This window comes from Macrobrachium rosenbergii, chromosome 14 (assembly GCF_040412425.1).
Source record: "Macrobrachium rosenbergii isolate ZJJX-2024 chromosome 14, ASM4041242v1, whole genome shotgun sequence".
Classification (NCBI taxonomy): Eukaryota; Metazoa; Arthropoda; class Malacostraca; order Decapoda; family Palaemonidae; genus Macrobrachium; species Macrobrachium rosenbergii.
The window spans coordinates 8257803-8280302 of record NC_089754.1 but is presented as its reverse complement, the minus strand read 5'-3'; the positions used below and the strand labels follow the sequence as shown (position 1 = coordinate 8280302).

Below are 22500 nucleotides of genomic sequence, written 5' to 3'. Positions count from 1 at the left end.
ATATATATATATATATATATATATATATATATATATATATATATATATATATATATAATGTTTGTGTATATAAATGTACAAGTCAGTATCAAAAACGACGCTAACAAGATAAGTTTTCTTTGAAAGTGAAATATTCCTTATGTTACTGTCATGTTGCATAATGGTTAATAATGAAATAAAATTATACTGTCAAACGTAAGAGGTTAATTTACAGGAAAAATGTAATATCAACAAGTAGAAATTACACATCATTATGTCTTTTTTTTATCTAAAACGAAGACGGATAGGCTGTTGAATTAGACACCAGACTTCTCGAAGCTGATAATGCTTCTCTGTGTGGGGAACCGATTCCAGTGTTCCACAGGAATTCAATTCCGATCATCAAAAGACTATAATAATCCTCATTTTGAAACCCCCTTTTTTTTCTTCTCCCCAACCATACATGGAGTTTTGGATGACAGACAGCTACAGATAAATATGAAAATAAACCTTTAATAATTCATACAAAAAAGACAGAGAGAAGACCGGCCTTAAAATCCCTTAAATACAATAGCTAAATTAGGAAATGTACTTGAAAATGGGAATGCAATGTCTCCTATTGTATTCTTTGGGTGTACAAAAAAAAGTGTCTTTTAGTCGCGACATGCAAGACGAAACGTCCATAATAAGATGACTATGACCAAGGACGAGCTGTTTTTCCCCGTAATTACATCAAGGAAGTAGGGCCAGATATCATTATATATACGCCAATTCACTTCATCTTCAAAATTTGTTATTACGATACTGGTTTTATTTCTGCGATATTCTTCAGTTTTCGTAAGCTAAAGCCATTCCGATATTCGAACGTACATTGTGTAATTACAACAACACAAATATGTAAAAAAAAAAAAAAACCACACATATTCTGTATCAGTTTTAATAATATGTGAGTGCGAAAGGTGTCTTCCATTTCTTCTCAAACAAACACTTAATAAATATACTTCGTCCTTTCATCATTTGTAACAAAGCAAGCATGTGTAAATGATCTTCCATTGGTGAGTTAACAGATATGAAAACTATGTTAAGTCTTCACCATTACTAATAAAGCACGCCTGCGTTAGCGAGTTTCCATATGTATCACCGTCCGCCTCTGTCCGCATTCACGCGAATATGAAACGAACACTTCGGTCGCTTGTCTGTGCAGTGGCACAAAGGCACACGCATGCGTCAGATGGAAATCCAAGTGTAAAAGATGACAGGCGACAAACCCATGACCCATGCAACATCGCATTAGCGGAATGCATGATTGCACCGACGCGCGCAAGGAATCCATAATTCTTGCACATCGACATCCCATTCGCCGAAGGATAATCTCCCATCAGATTATTCGATGGTATTTTACATTTACACCTTCATCGACTCCTCTGTCATCTCATAACAGCATAACACAACCGAATATACGGGCAAAGTTATCAATACCATGTTAAATTAAAACAATCTGAGTTAACATTTTCTTTATGGAGGAAAATACTCAATCATGTATTCCCAGTTCATGACTTCTTTATAAAATTGCAATGAGAGATAAGTGAATAAATCACATTTTCTGGTTTATGGATTCTTTCTAAAGACTTCATGATACGGAAATTAAATGGCAGATACATCACCCGGTTCAGTGATACAGTGATACATGAGCTTCATACCTGAAAGGAGGTCGTTAATCAGAACACAAATACATACAGGAGATGCGCAAAGAACACCACCACATTCAGGTCACTTCCTTATCTTTGTTTTCATTAACGACGACGTTGCTACCACGCAACAGCTCATACGCCGGATATTGTATCTCCGCCTTACTGCCACTGCTATGCTTTCTTTCATGGCACTTCCTGGTAGTCTGCTAATTCGTTTCATGTTTTCCATTATATGTTTTTCCTTCATATATCCCTCTTTCCCAAAGGCTGGTCGATCTGCGCGAATTAAGGATTTTTATTATGATCTGACTTCATAACATGACAGTTACTAAAACAAATTAAATGGACACGCAAATCCATGGCTTCTTGTGAAATGTGTAACAATGACAGGTATAAAAAGGAAACTCTCCATTCAACAGTAACAGCAATGTATGTATGGCGCTTATGCAAAAAATGACGAGCTGACGCATGCAGTATTTTGTACACAAAGTAAGCATGCAAGGCGTGATCAAACTAGGAAGATGACTTAAGTTAAATTTAACGGCAATATAAACGAAAGTGAAAGCTCTCCCTGGCAACCCCAAAGCAGGAAAAAAAGGCGGAAGGAAAGATAAGAAAAATAAAAACAGACAGAAATTAAAAACGCGACCTCCCAACTCCTCGAAGGAAGGACGACGCCTTTTCTTAGTGGCTGACGACGTCGGTTCTCCCGTAACGTCATCGTTCCACATAGGCGACCCTGCTACAATTATCATAATTAGGTGGTTCTTGAAAAAGATGGTAAATAGAGGGCGAACTGTCGTCAGGTCTGTTACATGCTTTGACTGGATGGTGTAGAGATCGGAAACGGGAAGACTGCCAAAAATAGGGTCTACCGACATGAAAGTTTTAGTTAATCAGCCTCACGTCTAGGGTGGTGATAGGTCTGTTAACTGGGAAATACTGAATAACGTACGGAATTCCACGTTCTATCAATGAATGATAAGAAAGATTGATAAAAAAAATGTAAGAAACATTGATCAACATAATCGTTTACAAACGACCACCCATCTCGAACTGTGATAATATCCAATTTGCAAAAATACAAACTCAAAGTGAAATGCACACGTTTATTGGGTGTGCAAGATCAATAACAAAAATATATCACTTGAGAAGACTTCACAACCCGAAAAAGAACGGAAAGTAATTTATCATAAAAAGGTTTATGTAGACGGAATTCATCGAATTTAAAGGACAATGTATAAGTTCGTATTCCGTCGTATAGCCAGTAACTTGAAAAAAAAAATACAAAATTTACCAGTCGACCTGGTGAGGATGATAAAAGTGAAAAATTTTAAGTACGTGAATTGGTGTTCATTTGTTGCTTCAGCAATAAATGATGTTGTCCCTGAGCACACAGCTTCTATTACCTGTGCCGAAAGAGATAAAATTCTAAACGATATTTTTATCTAAGCACGATTATCGTCATAAGATATCTCAAGTTCGGAAAGAACAGATTCTGTTCATAAACAAACGTTAATCACATTTCAAGTCATTTTGAGGCAATTCTTATAATTGTCAACAGTTATTGATTCTTCATTCAGTCTTTTAAATTTTCGTTGTCCTATTCTACCATTCCCTAACTGTTTCTGATCAATTACCGTTTGCTTAGGTGCTTATTATTTAATCCAACCCCTTTTCCAAAAATGATCTTTATCATCTTCGTTCTCAACTGGTGTCTTTTCTAGAAAAGTGCCGCTCAACTTGCTGCCAGTCTTCCTTCGCTTTGCCTTCTTTCTCAATCACTTAAAAAGCTTTTTCTTTTTTCTTACAAGACTTTCGCCTTTATGAAATCATCATTGTCTATCAAGAGCTTGGAACAATGGCCACTATCGAATGTAATTACACGGCAGTAACCAATTTATCAAAATGAGAAACCGCAAAATGTTTCGAAAAACATCTGGGGTTTCTCTCTCTCTCTCTCTCTCTCTCTCTCTCTCTCTCTCTCTCTCTCTCTCTCTCTCTCTCTCTCTCTCATTAAATATATATTTTTACTCAGTCATCATTAGCATTCGCTTCTCAAAATAGAAAAAAATTTAAGTAAATGACAAAAACAATTCATAAGACATCAAAAGATGTAATCACAGCGTTTATCTTCAAAAAGGTTTTCTGGAAGTCACATGAATATTTTCATTAACATAATAAGTTCTTATTTCCCTTAGTAGAAGCAGACACTTGAAACCTAACATTCCTGTAAGCATATAGGTTTCATAGGATTTCCATTCCAAATATTCTGAAGGCTAGACAAGCTCCGATATGCCTTCACAGTTACAAATGGAGAAATCCTCTGTAACTCGCCAGGTCGTGAATCTCGACTCTATGATATTCCCGTTCGAATGTCCAGAGATAATTTGCAGTATTATACGAGGATTCGTGTCCTTAGTTCCTTATGCTTAGGTCATAACTTTATGGGTTTGATTTAGGCCTGATTCAACAGACGCCAACATAACCACTGCAATATACTTGTCATGTAACATCGAGGAGGAATGGTCGTTTCCAAATGTTCTTGTGATTATGCCGTTTGCCAAAAGGTCACGTTTCAATTCCCTCGAGTAGTATTCGAGAGCGCTTTACAGAAAAAGAGTAAAAAGCATAGTAATTTCATCCACTAACGATTCGAATTCCAGTTGTCGTACTGCAAGGTAAAGGTTGGGTCTAAAGGGATGGTTGTTTGAGTGATTGTAACAACCAGGAAGTTAAATTACTTAGAAGCTAAGTTTTGATTATCTTATATAAGTCTTTTTCACTTAAAGGATTATATCCTTCCGGGTTGGGCAATTCCCGTCATTGCTGTGGAACATCGCAGCAGACAAACTGCCACCTACCTGAATCATTTCTTACCCCTCGCTACAGTAAAGAGCTGACTGACTTATAACTGCGGGAATGGAAGCAATAAAAAAACCTAAAAAGAGACACAAAGTTTTAGCCTATAAAAATCAAACTTATAACAACGTGGGATTTCCAATTTATCAGACTTACCGCAAGAACGAAGAACAATTCCTAGCCCGTTCTCCTACGCCCCTGTTAGTGAGAGTCCAGACGTAGTTCGCCTTAGCAATTTCCTTTTAGTGATTGAAATCGGAAGGCAAAATGGTACGAGGGCTTCCTATTTTCGCTCTGCAGTTCGGGTTGATCCAGAAGACGCCGGGAAGATAGTCTCCTCGAGTATCCACTTGCACTCCACATTCAAGCTCCACATTTTCTGTGACGTAAAACGGAATAATGTTTGTGGTCTGGTGCAAGCGTCAAAGGGTTACATTGAGGTTCAAGACCAAATGGAGCGAGTCAGTGAGAGTGAATACTACGTAATGACTTGCCACATCCAATCACTTTGTCGCAAGCGAAAAGAGGGTGGAAGGGCGGAAGTCGAGAGAGAAGTTTCTTACCGACACCGGAATTCACCACCGATGGAGGACCGATCACCTTTTCCATTAGTTTCTTCCGAGAAGTCTTGTCGTTCAGTCTGTCTAAGCGAGGAAATAACGAAATCAAGGCTTTCCTCATCAGAGAACATGACGACTGTCAGACCTTCGCCTTCTTCTTTTCAGAAATGAGTTGGCATTTTGCGTTGCAAACATTCCAGTCGCCTCGGCTCTTTTCATTTTCTCTGAATAGCCACAAGGTCTAGGTCCTCCAATCTGTGTATCAACTTACTGTATTCGTTAATTGCATACTCCCCTTTCTCAGGTGAAAAGTACTCCACATTTGATGTTCATTCTTTCCCTTTGCTAGCTAGGTTTTGAATTCTCTCCCTGCGTGCGTTTTCCCAGGCTATTATTGCCCTCATTCCTTCTATCGATCGTTCCTCCTTTCCCCTTTTTGTCTTCTTTCGTCGTGACCCCAGAGAAGAATTGGGACATTCGTTATAATGGCCTTAGTATTATATATTTATATATATATATATATATATATATATATATATATATATATATATATATATATATATATATATATGTCTGTGTATAAATAATTCTAATAGCCACAATGCCCTCTTAACTTCTCAATTTTTCATGCTTTATATATATATATATATATATATATATATATATATATATATATATATATATATATATATATATATATATACATACATACATACATACATACACACACATACATACATACATACACACACACGTATATATATAAATATATATATAACCTCAAGATAAAATCACTCATCTATGACAATGCAGGAAATTCTTTGTTCTTGGATAAAATGCTGGCAGTGTTACTGGCAAATATCAGACAGGAAATAATTTTTGGATACATCTAATTTTTAAATCAATTTCATTTTTAACCTCTACTAAATGCCACAGCAATTCTTCAAAAATGACATTTGTGTAATGATCACACCATTTACGGTGCGAGAGATTGAATAAAGACGTCGTGTAAGCACAATCGATAAACCAGTCCGTAGCGTAACGCTATGTAAAGTAACCTTCGAAGGTCCCACGACCATATTACAGTTCTCGATATGCAATGAACTTCGAAGCATGACACTTTAGACCGTCTGAGGCTTATAAAAGAATATCTTTGAATTTCTTAGCGTGTTATAACAACCCAAAAATCATTCGTTACGTGTTGTGACTGACCGCTCTCTCGTAATATCACACACTGAATTTGGTGTTGTATTTTTTCTGAAGCTCACCGAAGACTATTTTGCAATCCAGAGGACCGTTTTTTTTCCTATTGTTTGCAATTTTACTTCAGACAGTTGCACCATGGATTATGCTGCAGTCCTTCGAACATTCCTGGCATTAAATTTGAAAGCTTTCATCCCTTTCAGGTTAAAATAAGAAACATGAAATCAGCTTTTTGCTATAAAAAAGAAAATCAAGTGACATTTTTGGCGTGAAACTAGTCTAGAAACTGATTTTCAGGTGTCAAAGCAATGTTTCTTTTCGTCTTTATTTTTTGTTAGTTTCTCCAGGAAGTCCTGGACTGTTTCGGTCAGTCCCCTCTCATCCATTTTCCTCTTATTATTTCAGACCATTTCACCGCAATCTGCTCATTATCCATTTACCCTGCTTTAAGTACGTACTGTGGTCGCTACATCTTCGTCAATCCTTAAGGTTTATACCATACCTCGAGCTATTTCAGACAGTTTGCAGAAAGCTTATCTATACAACTTCCGCTCCTTTGCGGATGTGCATGTTTTCAACCATATTTCAATCCTAAAGTCAAAGCGACAATATACTTACCCTCTTCCCCCACCCACCTCCACAAAAAAAAAATTCATTAAAGAGTTCATTCATATACTTTTACCACCGTAAATTGACACTTGCTAGCATTTCCAAGGATCTTATGTAATGGCTATGTTATCCTGTTATTGTTCATCTTTTGTACGGATGCTTTTTGTTTTTACTGGCTATCCACTGTACCGCGCCCTACTATTTGCATACCGCCACTGCAGCTGGCGTGCTGCTTTGAGACATCAAAACGGTACATAACTGCAGCGGTATTATCATCCTAGAGCCGACGCTCTTATAATTTATATATTCTTATCCCAACGTATCCGTCTTCTGTCAGGATTATCATCTACATAACCTTCAACATTTGATATAAAACGATTGTAAACAGCGAAAGTACTTATATCCTAGCCTTTCAGCAGAGAAAGAGAAATGGCAAACAGGCAAATATCCCTGTTCTGTAAAAGACTCGGGCTGTGACCCTTGGGTATGTGGGAAGACGCCGTTGCTACACCGAATTAAGGAAGACAGATTCGTGCTGAATGATCCCCGCAACTATACACGATTTCCGGCAGTTTTCTAAGTGTCGATGGGTAAAGATCTATCAAGACGACGGAAAAGGGCTGCCTTGTGCCTCTAAGATGATTAGTAAACAGAAAAAAGGGTGGCAGTGCAAAAAAAAAGTACCAAAGCCGAATAAAAGCACAATGAGCAGGCAACAAACGACATGCAAAAGCTTGACAAGAATGAGGCACATACCTGGTGAAAAGTAGTCACAAGGAGAAGGCGAACTGTGAATGTAGACCTGTGAAGTGTGCACACCTGAGGAGAGATAAAGAGGTGTAAGAAAAGATAAGAAGAAATACAAGGACCGTGAAATGGGTGGGTTGACGGAGGGATTAAGACGGGCGATAAAAACCAGGAAAAAGGTGGTTAGAGATCAGGATATGAAAAGGAGGAAGGACCGCACCTTTCAGTATAAGGGAGGAAGTTCATTCATTAGCTGAGGAAAGGGCTAAAGGAGGAGAAAGAGCAGAATTAGTGAACAATGACCCTTCAAAAATGCAAATTTAAAATAATGCACACGAAGCCATTAACCTTAGTGAATAGTGTAGGAGTCCACAAGAGATGCTATATATCAGGGAGTGTTCAGAGGATCAGGAGAGAAGAGGAAAAATAAATTTAAATTGTGAAAAAGTGCAAGAGTTGGGTACATTGAATACATTTATATACAGACATTAAAACATACATCTACATAATAATATTCAATGTCGAACGTGAGTGTGAGCGTTCTAACTATAGTCTAAACATGTAAATAATATATATATATATATATATATATATATATATATATATATATATATATATATATATATATATATATATATATATTATTCAAAATGGCTGTCAAACGAACAGGTCGAAGCATTATCATACATAATTAAGAAGTAAGAGTAAACAAGAGCCGGACATTGGCCCCCTTTTATGACTCACAGAATTTTCTATCTAGCTCCGAAACGTTCGTTCATTTACAAAATAATTACCTTAACAACTTAAATGTAAAACAAGATCCTAGTCTCGCGTATTCTTGATACCTGAGAAATAGGATCTTTCCTGGATAGTGACATCCACGAGCTTTAACCCGGTATGTATCCACCTTTGCGGCGTGTTTAGTACAAGCCCGTTGGGGTTATCCATAAAAACATAAACAAAAGACTGTATATAGCATAAGGATAATGACCCCCAAGGAATATTAGTCCTATATAACGACCCCCGAAAACCCTTTGGGGTCACTATATAGGAAAGACCCGAGAAATCTTTATTTACAGGAATGAAATCAGTTGAGAATATGCAGTGATTTCTAAGCTCTGTGAAAATATGAGATTTGGTCTGACCCAATGCAGCTTAACTCACATGAAAGAATTGAACGACTGGAAAATGGAACAGTTCAGGAGGCCGTCATGACATGAGATCAACTTAAGCTACAGTAGACACAAGTCCAAGTGTTTCGGAAAAATTCTGAAAATAAGGACTGATTTTCCTTTGAAGACTCTTGGGTTTATAATCTGCTGTCTCTTGTCCATACAGGTTTTCAGTTGATGATTTAAAGAAAGAAAAAAGTTCTCTCCTTGCTTCTGATGATTATTCATTAAGAAAAATTTCCAGAATCTCAGTTTGAGATGAATGACATGAAATAATGCAAATTAGTTTTGAACTGCAAAAACATATGTACAGCAAATACAGTATAGGGGGCCACTGACTGTGGTAGAAGCACTTATTCTACCATAAAAAATCAACAGCAGGTAAGGTTTCCCTTTAACAATTACCATTCGTGGCCGAAAATGAAAGATATGAGAACATTTGAGATTTTCCAGGTGAAATGGAAGTGGAAATATTGATACAATTTAAAACAAAAATGCTATGGTTTACCGAATGCTAGAAATTCTAAAGGACTATAAAACCTAACATGTTTCCCATTTCCTGAAGTCAATGAAAAATGATTATGACTAAAAAAACACCACAATATCCAAAGCTGTTAAAACCCACGAAGACTGCACAGCATGTAAAGCTACCATAATTTCCTAAATTCTGGCTATACATAAATGTAAACGAACGCCACTTAGCAGCCATTATCTTTAAGGCCTATTTCGCGTGGTTCCAGGCTGGGGCTTTCCGCAAAGGATACTGGTAACCTTGGACTCAGAGCATAAACTCGTCTCAAGTTCCAATGAGATGATGCGAAAGTCAATTCTTTATGAGAGCAAAAAGTCGATAACACGTATTGCAGGTTGTGTACTTAGTCTGCGCATACATTATATAAACGTATACATTTTTACTCATAAACAGTTAGCCAATGACACCAGAAATGAAGGCAGGGGATCTTAAAATTAGCACTTAAAATTAGCAGCATCATACCACCTACGATACGGGCACCATCATCTGCAATATTGCCCAGAACGAGAACACATCAGCAAATGGTCACTAAATGGGAAAGGTATAAAGTAACAAAAAGGGTTGAATTACAGCTCATGCAGGGAACGGGAATAAAATGTTACGGAATTACGGTGACGCCAAACCAATGTCATCTGAAAGGTTTTAAGGTAAAAAATAAATAAATAAATAAATAAATTCCACTATCACAGCAGCAAAAAATATGGAGACAATCAACCGCAACATGAATGAATTCCTAGAATTAGCTCAAAACGAATACAAGGGATGGCACGGCACAGTCGCAAAGGACTTGCCTGGAGTACATGCAAAGAAACTAGCCTGCCACGCACAGACAAGTGGTACAGCCACGTACCCGAAAAAGTGGTTGAAAACGAAAAAATCAAGGTCCTTTGAGACTACGTTGTGAAGACTGACTATGTGATCAGGCTCAAAGACCAAACCAATACTATTAAATACAGAAACCAACAATGCATCTCTGATGGATGTAACCATCACCTGGGGCACAAGGCAAAGAAAAGACGGGAAAGTTGTAACACTTGAAGATGTGAATAGGGAAACTGTGGCAAACTGAAGTGGAAGTTGTACCCACCATACTGACATTAGGAAAACAGTGGACCTCAGAAGGATCCAGGAGATTGTTGGAAGCAGAAACCTCGAACCAGGCTTGCGCCGGAAAGGTGCACTGCTGGCCACAGCAAGGATATTTAGGAGAGTGTTGGGCTCCTAATTAAACAGGGCAAAGTTGTGAAAATAATAATAATATATAATAATAATAATAATAATAATAATAATAATAATAATAATAATAATAATAATAATAATAATAATAACAAAGCCCCATTACTTTCCCAAAATCTATTCAAAATAAGCAATATAATTAAAGAAAAAGATATTTGAATAGATTTACATACATTATGATGGGGAAGGCTCATTTCGATTGCGAATGTAAAACCTATATTTCTCATTCATAATTACGATATTCCTTAGCATATTGAAATAACCAATTACTATTTGTTGTTATGGGCTGCTCAAACAAGCAAAAATTTGTTCTGTTGCAAGATCAGCAAAATTCAACAACAGCAACTACTATTGTTAAACAGTCGTAGGTTTCAAAGATATGTAATATTCAGGACTTAAGAAAAAAAGGAAATACGAGTATTAGGACCCATAGGCCTAAGGTGATGGGCGTTGCTTGAAATATGTAGAAGAGGCCGTAGGCCTACCTGTGGAAAGGTGACACCTGTGAGAATTTACTTTTAGAACGAAAATAAAACAGCCAAGTAATAGAGGAACCATACCCAAGAGAATAGAATATCGAAGTGAAAAACAATGAAAGGTACACCACCATGTTAACAGAAGTTAAAATTCATAAAAATCACTGTAAAAGGATTGTTTTCCTTCATGTTATAGACATAAATGTATATAAATATATACATATATGTATATGTATATATATTAGATATAATTCCAGTTCAGTTAAGCTATCGATGCGCAATACCACATCTAATAATCTTATAAGTTTCCAGTCACCTTCATCAGGGCACTCGATACCCTAAAAGGCACCTGATATGCTGAGCAAGCCCACCACATTGAAGGAAGCAGACTGTGAAACGACCAAAAGCTGTAAAAAAAGGACCCACATACCGTAAACTTTCTCGAATAAAACTAGACGAGTATCGTCTTCTTATATGTTAATTTCTATTACAAAAAAACAATAATAATAATAATAATAATAATACGAGAAAAAGGCCCATCAAGTGAAATTTGTTTTTTGTTTTCTTGTTGTGATATCTCATTTTTGCTTAATAATAATAATAATAATAATAATAATAATAATAATAATAATAATAATAATAATAATAATAATAATAATAAAGGAGCTGTTACACTAATAAAATTGATCAGGTAACAAAGGCAATCAACAGAGAAGTTTCGCCGACTATTAAAAGATTCCATATATATTTAGTAAACTGAATGAAGATTCCAAGCCCTTTCCTATACATGCCAATCAAAATAAGATTCACCAACTGGAAATTCCTTTTCGTAACTGAATAACATTTCAAAAGTTATCATGGATTTTCTTCATGCCTTCCCAAACATTCTTTCCAAATAAACTCCTTCGAGAGTGAAGAAACTGCGAAATCCCTGACCTCCAGTTTACTTTTCTCGCTGGGAATTTACGAGATTAAATAACACAGTCTTCTCTGGTCCCTATTTCTCTCCCCACTCTGTTACGAAACCAGGTCCTTAGCCTTTTCGAAAATCCTCCAAGGTAAAATGAAAGTGATTTATGGTTGCCGTTTACGCGTTCGCAAATAAATTCAACTCGCGGGGTGAAAAAATGTCAGTTATTTCGCATTTCAGAAAGACACGACCGCAACGACATCCTGTTCATTACAACCAGGATTTCAGGAGTCGAAAATATTTTCATTTGGCAGCTTTCGAGTCTTGTTCTTGGTTTCTGGCCTTGTATTTTACACTGTCCTCATTTCTTGAGCCATATACATTTCAGAATTTCATTAAATGTACAACATTCCCCTTGTTTCCCAGTTTAATAACAATGTTTCCGCGTCATGAATTTCAAGTGAAATTACAACCCCAAAAATCCTTCGTTCAAGTTTTTTTTTATTAAGATTTTGGCACTGTCGGCTAAAATGACAGTTCAATTTTTTCCTTCCATTTTATGATTAATTTCCTATTGCGTGGCACAATGGAGTTTGTGAATTCTAACTTTTGATATAAAACAACCAGATACGTGCACTTATGTATGTTCTTAAGTTTACACAGACACACACGCACACACATTGTGCGTGTGTGTGTGTCCATAACAAAAATGGACACACACAATTCTGTCGAAGAAGAGGAACGATCTTCATACCTTTCATATGAGATTCACATCCACGTTAAAGTTATATTTCCACCAATGTAAATACCACAAAACTTGCGTAATTTCTTCAAATTAAATTAAAATGAAAGGAACAGAGAGGCGACACTGAAAAACGCAGACACCTCATCTGCATTTCGCCTTTCAGAGGCAAAACCTTAAACTGAGAATGGAGTGGGTCAGCCAAATTCCAGGTATTGCAACACGACATTCGTCAGTTGCATGTCAATGCTGCCTCCATCTTTAACGGTGGCGTTGTTTTACGTCTACTTAATCCAAGGACAGCGTGTTTTTCGTTCTCTTCACTTTTATTTTTCCTCTTTCATACTTTTTCTCTGCGAACAAATACTCCTTGTGTCCCTTTCCAATGACATACAGTACCGCCGTTTAGTTGTGTGCAGCCTCATTTCTGTGCAACATAAGAACCTTCGTGCGTAACGAAGAGCTTATTTTAGAAACAGTTTCTCTTTTAACAGGCGCTTTGTTAGAGAGCAAAGCAAGGACTCGGAAATATTATAAGCATGTTCTGGTTAACCAAGTTCTCCTTCGGGCTAATATTAATGATTTATTCATGTTACTTTCCGACTCCAAGCTGAAGGAGTTTCCACACTAGAAGATAAATACAACCGTTCGTTTTCCTCAATCACTTGCATTCTCATTTATTCATTTATCTTTTGTTTTTCCATGACAATGCTAGTTACACCACGCAGCGATTCAAGTTTTATCACAGCACTTCGATTTTGGCAAAATCTGCGATTACTCTACTTTTTAAGATACTCTTCGGTACTGTCGTATTAATCATTCTGATGTTAACATTTTCATGAAATGCTGAACAAGCTATGGTGTGTTGTTAGCCAGTGGAATCCTACGGCAAAAATCATCTTATTTTGTGTCCTTGCAGTCCATCTACACATACATACATACATACATACATACATGTATACATATATACAGTAAGTTGACGAAAAGTATTGACATTTAACAACAACAACAACAATAATAATAATAATAATAATAATAATAATAATAATAATAATAATAATAATAATAAAGGCCATAACGCAACAAGCGTTGAAATATAAGAACGAGAGCCACAATGGCGGAAGTGAAGTTGCTTATCTTTCTTGGTGGCATCTGTGAGAAATCCGGACGACAGTTTTCACAGAGGAATTACACTTTCCGGGAAATGTTTTGTCATGAACATAGCCTCTTTCACTTCCTCTTCACTTTCCTCTGGAAGATATCAACGTAAAAATATCCACAAACTAGAATTACTGCTATGACTAATGTTGTTGCTTTGGTGAAGATGGTAATAATAATGTCGTTTCAGAATGTTTATTGGAGCAAGTTCTGCGGAAAGTGACTTATTTGAGACATGCACTAAAACATGCCATATCACACAGGGTCCCCGTTTGATAAAAGATGATAATGCTATTTTCTCTCGTTTAATGAAGTGTGTAATGAGTTTTACTTCAACGAAACATGTGTGTGTGTCTTTCCTGCTTTTCCCCATTTAGAAAACAAGTTACTTTTGCGATGATTTTAAAAACTAAAAAAACAAGATTATGTTATTATTATCATTATTAATATTTGATAACCAACAAAACGCAACAGCTCTTAAACTCCTGAACAAGTCTTTAGAAAACCGAAGAGATGAACAGAGCCAAGATATTCAGAGTATAATCAAAACTGATAAAAATAGCAAATTAAATAAACGCACACTTCCAGTAGATTTTTGTTTCAGAATGTCCGTAGCGTACAAAAGTGGACTAAAGCGATGTCTGTGATGCTTGACGAGACAGCTATAGCAATGTAAAGCAAGTCATTGAACCCTCGTGGGTAGCAACGGCAATGCAGTAGCAGTGCAATAAATCAGCCCCAATGACAGGGTTTGTAGAGCAATCAAAAACAGGCGGAGGGCCTTTGTTTTCAAAATGACTAGGGAAAAATAGATGGGCAAGTAATGATCAGCTTAAAAGGAAGAATTCCCCAGGAAGAGAAGGTTGAAAGAAGCATGAAATTTTCCGCACAATAATCTCCCTCCTCTGTCTCTGTCTCTCTCCCTCTCTCTATCCACTGAAGGATTTTGACCTCAGGATTGTCATCAGGTCTCTGGTTTAAAACCTTAATTCCCGTAGCATCTCGAAACGTGATGAGGAGACGATAGAGAAAAAAAAGTGCAGCTCCCCATCAGGTACTTCCATCATGCAGTCAGGGAAAGGAATCTCTTCTCTTACCCTATACTTATCTGCAGCCTAAACACTACCTCGAAGTAACCTACCAACTGCTACTGCTTTTTCTGTTACCGCTACAGGTTCTTTCTTTGTTATCATATTATTCTTCTCCTCTTCCTGCTACTACCACTGCTACTATTACTATTATTACTGTTATTCTCTTCTTCCTCCTAGTAACAAAACTGCAGAACCTCCAAGACAAGGATCTCAATTCACTTTCCTTACTCTTCTGGGTGTGTGTGTGCGCGCATCTTACCACTCCGTTCTGCCAATTTTCAAATGGCTTGATGACAGCCAATCTTTGTGAAGTTCAGCGCAAAATGTGTGTCATTGTGTTATGATTGGTGGCTCGGCCGATGAGTTTCCATGGCAGTTCTATTGTTACTACTTGACCCCGTCATTCTGATCAACGAAAACACTGGCAGTTTTAGTAAGAGAAAGAGAGAGGTGGAGAAGACCTGCTAAAGGTCTCAAGAGCGTCATTTCGAGTTCTGCTCTTGTATGCGTGTCCGGGCAAAGGGGACTGAACGGGATTGGTATTTTTTTTTTTTTTTTTACAACGCTCAGCATTGTCTACTTCTCATCCTGGTACCTTTTTTTTTATCGTCCTATTTATCTAACTGTAACTTTCTTAATTGACAAGAACAGATTTCCCGTTTAATGACATTCTCTCTTTGTGAAATGTGGTCATTTATTTTATCAGGTGGATGTTAAAGAGTTATCAAGTATATAGGAGCACTATTTATAAAAAAAAAAAAAATCATTGGTATCTTTCCTAGAAAAATGTACATCATCTTCCATACTCGTCCTAGTCTCTAGACCTCTCATGCACATAGGAATCCTTTACACCAAAGAATTCCTTTTTATCTCGACGGTGTTGTATAATACACTTCAGCGTCAACTCTAGAATTTTTTTTCTCTCTACTGTAAATAACCTGAAAAATCCTTTGCAAAAGCATAAACAGCATATCTGTTTGTGAGTTGCAAAATATCTTGGAAGCTTTTTAGTCTATCTTTGAAGCTCTAGGAATATATATATATATATATATATATATATATATATATATATATATATATATATATATATATATATATATATATATATATATATATATATTCACACATTTATATATATAATATATATATATGTGTGTGTGTGTGTGTGTACGTGGTAACTAGATATTCAAATAGATGGTATATCAGAAAGCTGAGTACCAGTACCAAAGACCAAAAAGTACATCCATTTCTAAAAAGTTTTAATTGGTCTTTTAGCTGCAATTTCCTTTCTGGTAATGGATTCTTAGGCTAACAGATTAGATTCTTCGGATCTTTCCCAGATAGTGACCCCAAGGGTTTTCGGGGGTCGTTATTTAGGTCTAATATTTCTTGGGGTCATATCTTTATGATATTTACAGTCTTTTGTTTATGTTTTTACGGTAACCCCAACGGGCTTGTACTAAACACGCCGCAAAGGTGGGTACATACCGGGTTAAATCCCGTGGGGGTCTCTATCTAAGAAAGATCCGATTCTTCAGCGAGAGAATCATTATTACCAAGGTGAGGGAGGCGACCTCTCGGTCTTTCTCATGGGGACAGTACTGTCGTTCCTCAATGATTCTTTTAAAAGTCCAAGGAACCAATTGAGGACAAACAACCACAGAAGGGACTGTCGAAATGATCGCGAAGCTGCGTCCTGGATCTACGACGCAAATGCCTGGACAAAGCCCCTGTCACTGTCCGTCTTCTGTCTCTGGAAGCACCAGAGCACAAAGAAAACTTGAGGACGAATTTAAATGTCACGAAGTGTTTTCAATGGCCTCCAGCCTTTTAAGACATTTCCTTTCGGGTGCGTTTTCTATACCGAGATCCAACTGGTGTGTAAAACTGTCATAATTGCTAATTAACAACACCTATTTATTTCATCTCTTACAAACCACAATATACGCAATGATAAAAATAAAGAAAAAGCGGAAAAAGTTCAAATGAAAGGCAATGACATATACTAGATTTCTTATCACGGCTTTTTTTAATCTTATATTTATCTGAAACAAGAGAAACACCTAATATACAGAGAAAGAGCTGAGAAATGCCTTTAGTTTAAGGTCTTTATACTGGTCTAAGTCATTCTATTGAGGCTCATTAGGTGAGTTCGGAGAATCTACCTTTTTAATTATGATTATGGCTTTTGTCATTTTCCCACTCCAGATCATAACATGTTTTAAAACTAGCCAGTAACTCAGTCTTTGAATTAGATTTTCATCGTTGGTATTCGAGTTTAATATTTATAAAAATGCTCTTGTCATATCTGATGTCTATTGGCGTTTTTGTGAATACATCAAGCATTAGTTCCTACTCTGACAAGGTGTCAGAGATAATGAAATGCATGAAGGCTCTGACTCGTATTTCTTAAATTCCCGCAGAATCTGACAAGAAAGGCTCTCCGATATCGACGCTGCTTTCGACGTTTGCTTGCAAACGCCCTGCCTGTATCATTTCATCATCTACCCCTCCTACCGTACTACCCAGGCGCGACACCTCTACCCTTCGCAGCCGTACCAGCACCACCTTTCGCTAAATATGACCCTCAAGGTACGAGAGAAAGTACCAGCATCCCGCTGATGGCAACCAGGAAAGATCAGAGAAATGAGTGCAAAGTCATCATTACCTTAACTGAAGAGGAATCTAAATTTTTAAAAATTGCCGAAACTATTCCAAACTTCAAAAAAGTTAATAACACTTACGACTTTGTTAATGACAGTAAGGTTTGGATAACCTTAAATAAACTGAATCCGCATGAAAAATCATTATAGTCGAGTTGGAAAACAGTAACCTCTTCGTCATCGTTTTAAATTGAGACGCCCGTTGACTTCCAATGACATCAAACACTAATTGAAACTATATATATATACGTATACATATGTATATATGTATATAGACACACACACACACACACACACACACACACACACATATATATATATATATATATATATATATATATATATATATATATATATATAAATTATATAATCCTTTCTGAAAAGAAGACCGGTGTATAAAGTGGCAGTTTTCATAAAGAGGTCTAGTCTAACAGAGTCTGTATTTATATACTTTCAGCCATCTTTAATATTTTCAAGAAAATACAAATGAGAGGTGTAAAAGGACCACCATTTTTTTTTTATTGTACGAAACTGCGGTCCAGAAAAATTATTGTCCCTCAAGGAACTAAAAAGGACCCTTTTTATTTAACGACTTTGAGGTGACTGACACCAAAGGAATGACAGAAATGGCAGATATGCTTTGTGAATCCGCGGAATAGGGGATAGCTATGTCTGAGCATATTTTCATCATTTGCATATTTCCTACTTTCTCGTTCGGAATATTTCTTCAAACCTTTCCCCAGGTAAGGATGAAGAGGGGGGGGAGAATGATAGCAGTACTATAAGAGGAGAACAAGCCCTTGAAAGACGGTTGTTTCCTATAAATAAATAAATAACCGTTATTAAGCTGAGATTTTTCTCTCGCGAATAACAGGAAATGTATCATGAACAGCTTATGGATGACTAAGGAATCCAACCAAAGATCTGAGGGTCATCCATCTCATCTTTGTGACGTCAAGGAGAGAGAGAGAGAGAGAGAGAGAGAGAGAGAGAGAGAGAGAGAGAGAGAGAGAGGAGGGGGTATGGGGAGAGAAAAGAGACAGCAGGAAAAGGGGATGGTAATGTCTTGCAAAATACGCTTCACAATTTTAATATTTTCCGGAGCAGAAAATTACTGAAATCTATTCTTAAGACTATGGAGAACAATCACGTTTCTTAAAGATGCGGCTAAAATAAGTCCCTTTTCTGGTGTGTCGATCTTGGTATGTTGCTAAAAAAAAAAATTTAAAATTCTTAAGTTTTACGAAGGGTATTCTCCCCAATACTCATAAATCTTAAGGGGTTTAAGTGAATTTTTAACAATATACAAAGGTTTACACACATGAACAGGGTCTTATTTTATCCTGAAAATCTATTCTCTTATCACTGTTTTACGACTTGGACACTTTGAAAGAAATAATTGGCACATCAATGCGCCAACGCTCAAGAGGACTTTGACTTGACAGGGGAGAGAGAGAGAGAGAGAGAGAGAGAGAGAGAGAGAGAGAGAGAGAGAGAGAGAGAGAAGGGGGAAGGGAGGGGAGGATTGTTAAATGCGAATTCACACATGCAATGAAGAAACCCACGTTCCAGAACCGATCTGTTTGGAGGGGAAAGCTGTCTGGCTACGTTCCTCTAAAGAAACAGCAAGGAAAAGATATTTGCAATTGCTTGTACATCATTATAGTATGCAAAAAAATTTCTTAAAACTCTAAGAGAAAAAAATAAATGATGATGGTTAGTTAATGGTGGATAATGAATAAAGACGTAAATGTTACATCGAATCCTAAGTGAAACAAAATGGCTTGGATGTAGGGGAACAATACCCTATCGTCTTCAATACAGGAGTGTTGAATGAAAATATGCGTAGAAGATTTCAATACACTTTATAAGTACTTTCTAAACTTATACAGGCGTCGAAACTACGAAAGATGCGCATAGCCTATAAGGGAATACCTAAGCATAATGGGGATAGATGTAAAAGGCATTCCTCCATGGAGCATACCAGAGATTGAGATATCACTATCAACATCAAAATGGAAAAAAGGAAGAGATAAATCCTGCATTGATGAAGAATGACTATCTTTAGAGGCTGGACAGTATGCAGGGGGAGCGAGTACATTATTATACAGATGGGTCACTTATGGAAGATGGCAGAGCAGGTAGTGGGGTAACTGTGTACCAGTATGGAAAGGAGGTATATATACCCTCTATCATTACGATCATTAAATGGATGCTCCATATTGCAGTCAGAACTTCTAATTTTTACAACTGCACGGAGTATCATAAAAAAAGGAATAATGACAATGCCATAACAGCAACAGATAACCTGAGTGCCCTACAGTCATTAACACCCAGAAAAGGCGAATCAAATATCATAGTGAGAAGAGCTATCGCCCTGCTATCATAGATCACACAAGTAGGCAGAATAGTCACATTCATATGAGTGCCATCACACATTAGAATCATAGGCAATGAGAGAGCACACGAGCTTGCTAAAAACGGTGCAAGGAAGGAGAGAGTAGACTGTAAATTGGTTCCATCTCTGAGTATGTTGAAGGACTCTGTAGGAATGGAAATAATGCAAAGATAAAGTGAGAGAATAGAAAGGCTCGAAGAAACTCACTCATCAATAAAAAAATACCTTGAAATTACGGGAGGAAAACTACCCGGCTACAAACACTGCGGACTGGACAGCAGGAGAGAGCAAACAACGTATAGCAGACTAAGATGTGGAGCCGATACCTCTGGGAGGTAACTGCCAGCTGTCAGTCCATCAGAAACAAGCTGCAAACTATGTGGCGAGTTAAGGAAGCACACTCTAAGTCATTATCTCATGGAGTGTGAAGAGATTACTCATTACAGGCCACAGGGAGACAGACTGAGTGAAGTTGACCTCCAACCTAGTGTACTGAAAAGGGTTTTGACATCCCATCCAAAATTTGCTTGCTCCAGGTAGTCAATAGACGTATATACTGTATCATATTGTACATAAACTAAAGTGCAGTACATCTCATTCTGCAGCTACATATTAGCATCATTAAAACTGTTGTATTTCAACATTTTTGTATAAAATTTGATGTGTTAACCTCATCTAAATGTAATTCATTCAGTTAAGTAATTATCTGAAACTCATGTCTTAGCAAGATATAAAGTAACAAATTGCACATTAATTACTTTCTAATATTTAAGCCAAATCTTGTAGTGCTATCTTTTAATGAGTAATTTCTACTTAATTATATTGTAATTCCCCTATGTGATTATCTGTAAGCATTTATATTTTGTGATAATACTACCCTAGTACCGTATCAGCTCTGATGAATGACGTTTGTCTAGTAAGCAACAGTATGGAAAAGGTATGTATAATACCACAGCCAATGCCATTCATTAAAGAGGGCTTTTCCCCTATACGCATACCGCGTCCAGGTTGCCTGTTGTGCTGTACTTTGTAAGTTTTTTTGCACAATAAAACGTTTCTTCTTCTTTATGATCGAAATTTCCAGCGATCTTATTTATGTAGGAGTCTCAAGTGATCGTGGATCAACTTGAGTCTGTGACCAAAAATGACAAGAAGTGGAACTAAAGTTATATGAACAAAGGTGGAATTGGCAGAACAAATGACTAACAAAAGATTTTTGATAAAATACAGTTTACTCATCTTCCTTATTTAGTGGGTATTTAGGGGTTTCCTTTCAATAATAATAAGCCTAACTGACTGAAGCAACTGTTTTCCATTTGTAGTTATGGATATCTCAGGTATGGCCATAAAACCAAAGTCCCCAAACCTTGGTTGTAAAATAGCCTCTACACTCTGCATTCCACGGTCTTGGGTTTGAGTCCTTTGCCTGGTTTGTATATCAGTTCGTTCTTTTTACTGATGACATTAACTTTCTTTTATTTATGTTTGTTATGTATACGTGTGCTCAGTATCCGTTTCTACTCCTTTGCTCTTCTTTTTTTATAAATGGCCATTCTGCCCTGTGTAGTTGTTATGTGATCTCAAAACTTTGGCTCCAGTTGTAAATATGTTCATGGTGAATATAAAAAATCATATATATCAGAGTCGCCATTAATTTTTCTACCAAAGGTCATCCTTGCTCAGAGTTTGTCATTACATCTGTTCTCTATTTCATGTCAATAGCTATCACCTAAATATGGATATAAAATGCCAAATGTAGTCGGACAATTAGGTATATTAGCTATAATTGTTATGGCATATGGAAGCCAGACCTCGCTTTTACACAAAAGATAGTTTGTCTCGTTTCCAGAAATGAAAAGAAGCAGACCCTCTGAAATTACTCCTTCCATCTAGTAGGAGGCAGATGAAGTCTCCATTCTTTTTCCCTCTCATTTATTTTTTTTTTTTGGGGGGGGGAGTTGGTCTACCTAGGTCTGGGCAGGGCACTGCCCAGCCCACTGTCCTTAGAATTTAAAAAATATATATATTTATTATTCTTTTACCGACAATACACAGCTTTCGTCTGATCGCCCCAAGGAAAGGTTAACCTTGGCAAGATAATTGGCGAATATTTCCTGAGAAAACGTGTCCGGGAGAAACGGTCAGAATACTAAGATTACGAAGAATGCCGTGGCTATCATACTTATCAGAGCAAAAACAGCAAATGAAAACAAGAATTTGTGTTCTATATTTCTTTCCAATCCAGACCCATGCATAAATGCATATACAATAGATTGTGATTATCAATATTTTATAACACCATACATTAACTCAAGTTTTCCTTTAAAACTTTCTGTACATGATTTCGTCAACAGTGGTTCTTCGCACGTGTTGTCAGGGAATTCATAGTGTTCAGAATTATGTCAGAGAGAGAGAGAGAGAGAGAGAGAGAGAGAGAGAGAGAGAGAGAGAGAGAGAATTTCCCCCATCAC

At 36.9% G+C, this 22500-nt stretch overlaps 1 protein-coding gene across 1 annotated transcript in view; it reads right to left on the bottom strand.

The window, feature by feature from the left end:
• The window catches only part of LOC136845711 (peptidyl-prolyl cis-trans isomerase G-like), a 237120-nt gene that overhangs the window by 99400 nt on the left and 115220 nt on the right, over positions 1–22500 (bottom strand). Inside the window, exon 3 of the mRNA XM_067115886.1 lies at positions 7661–7723. Coding sequence (XP_066971987.1) covers positions 7661–7723 — 63 coding nt within the window. The remainder of the gene's footprint in view (positions 1–7660; positions 7724–22500) is intronic.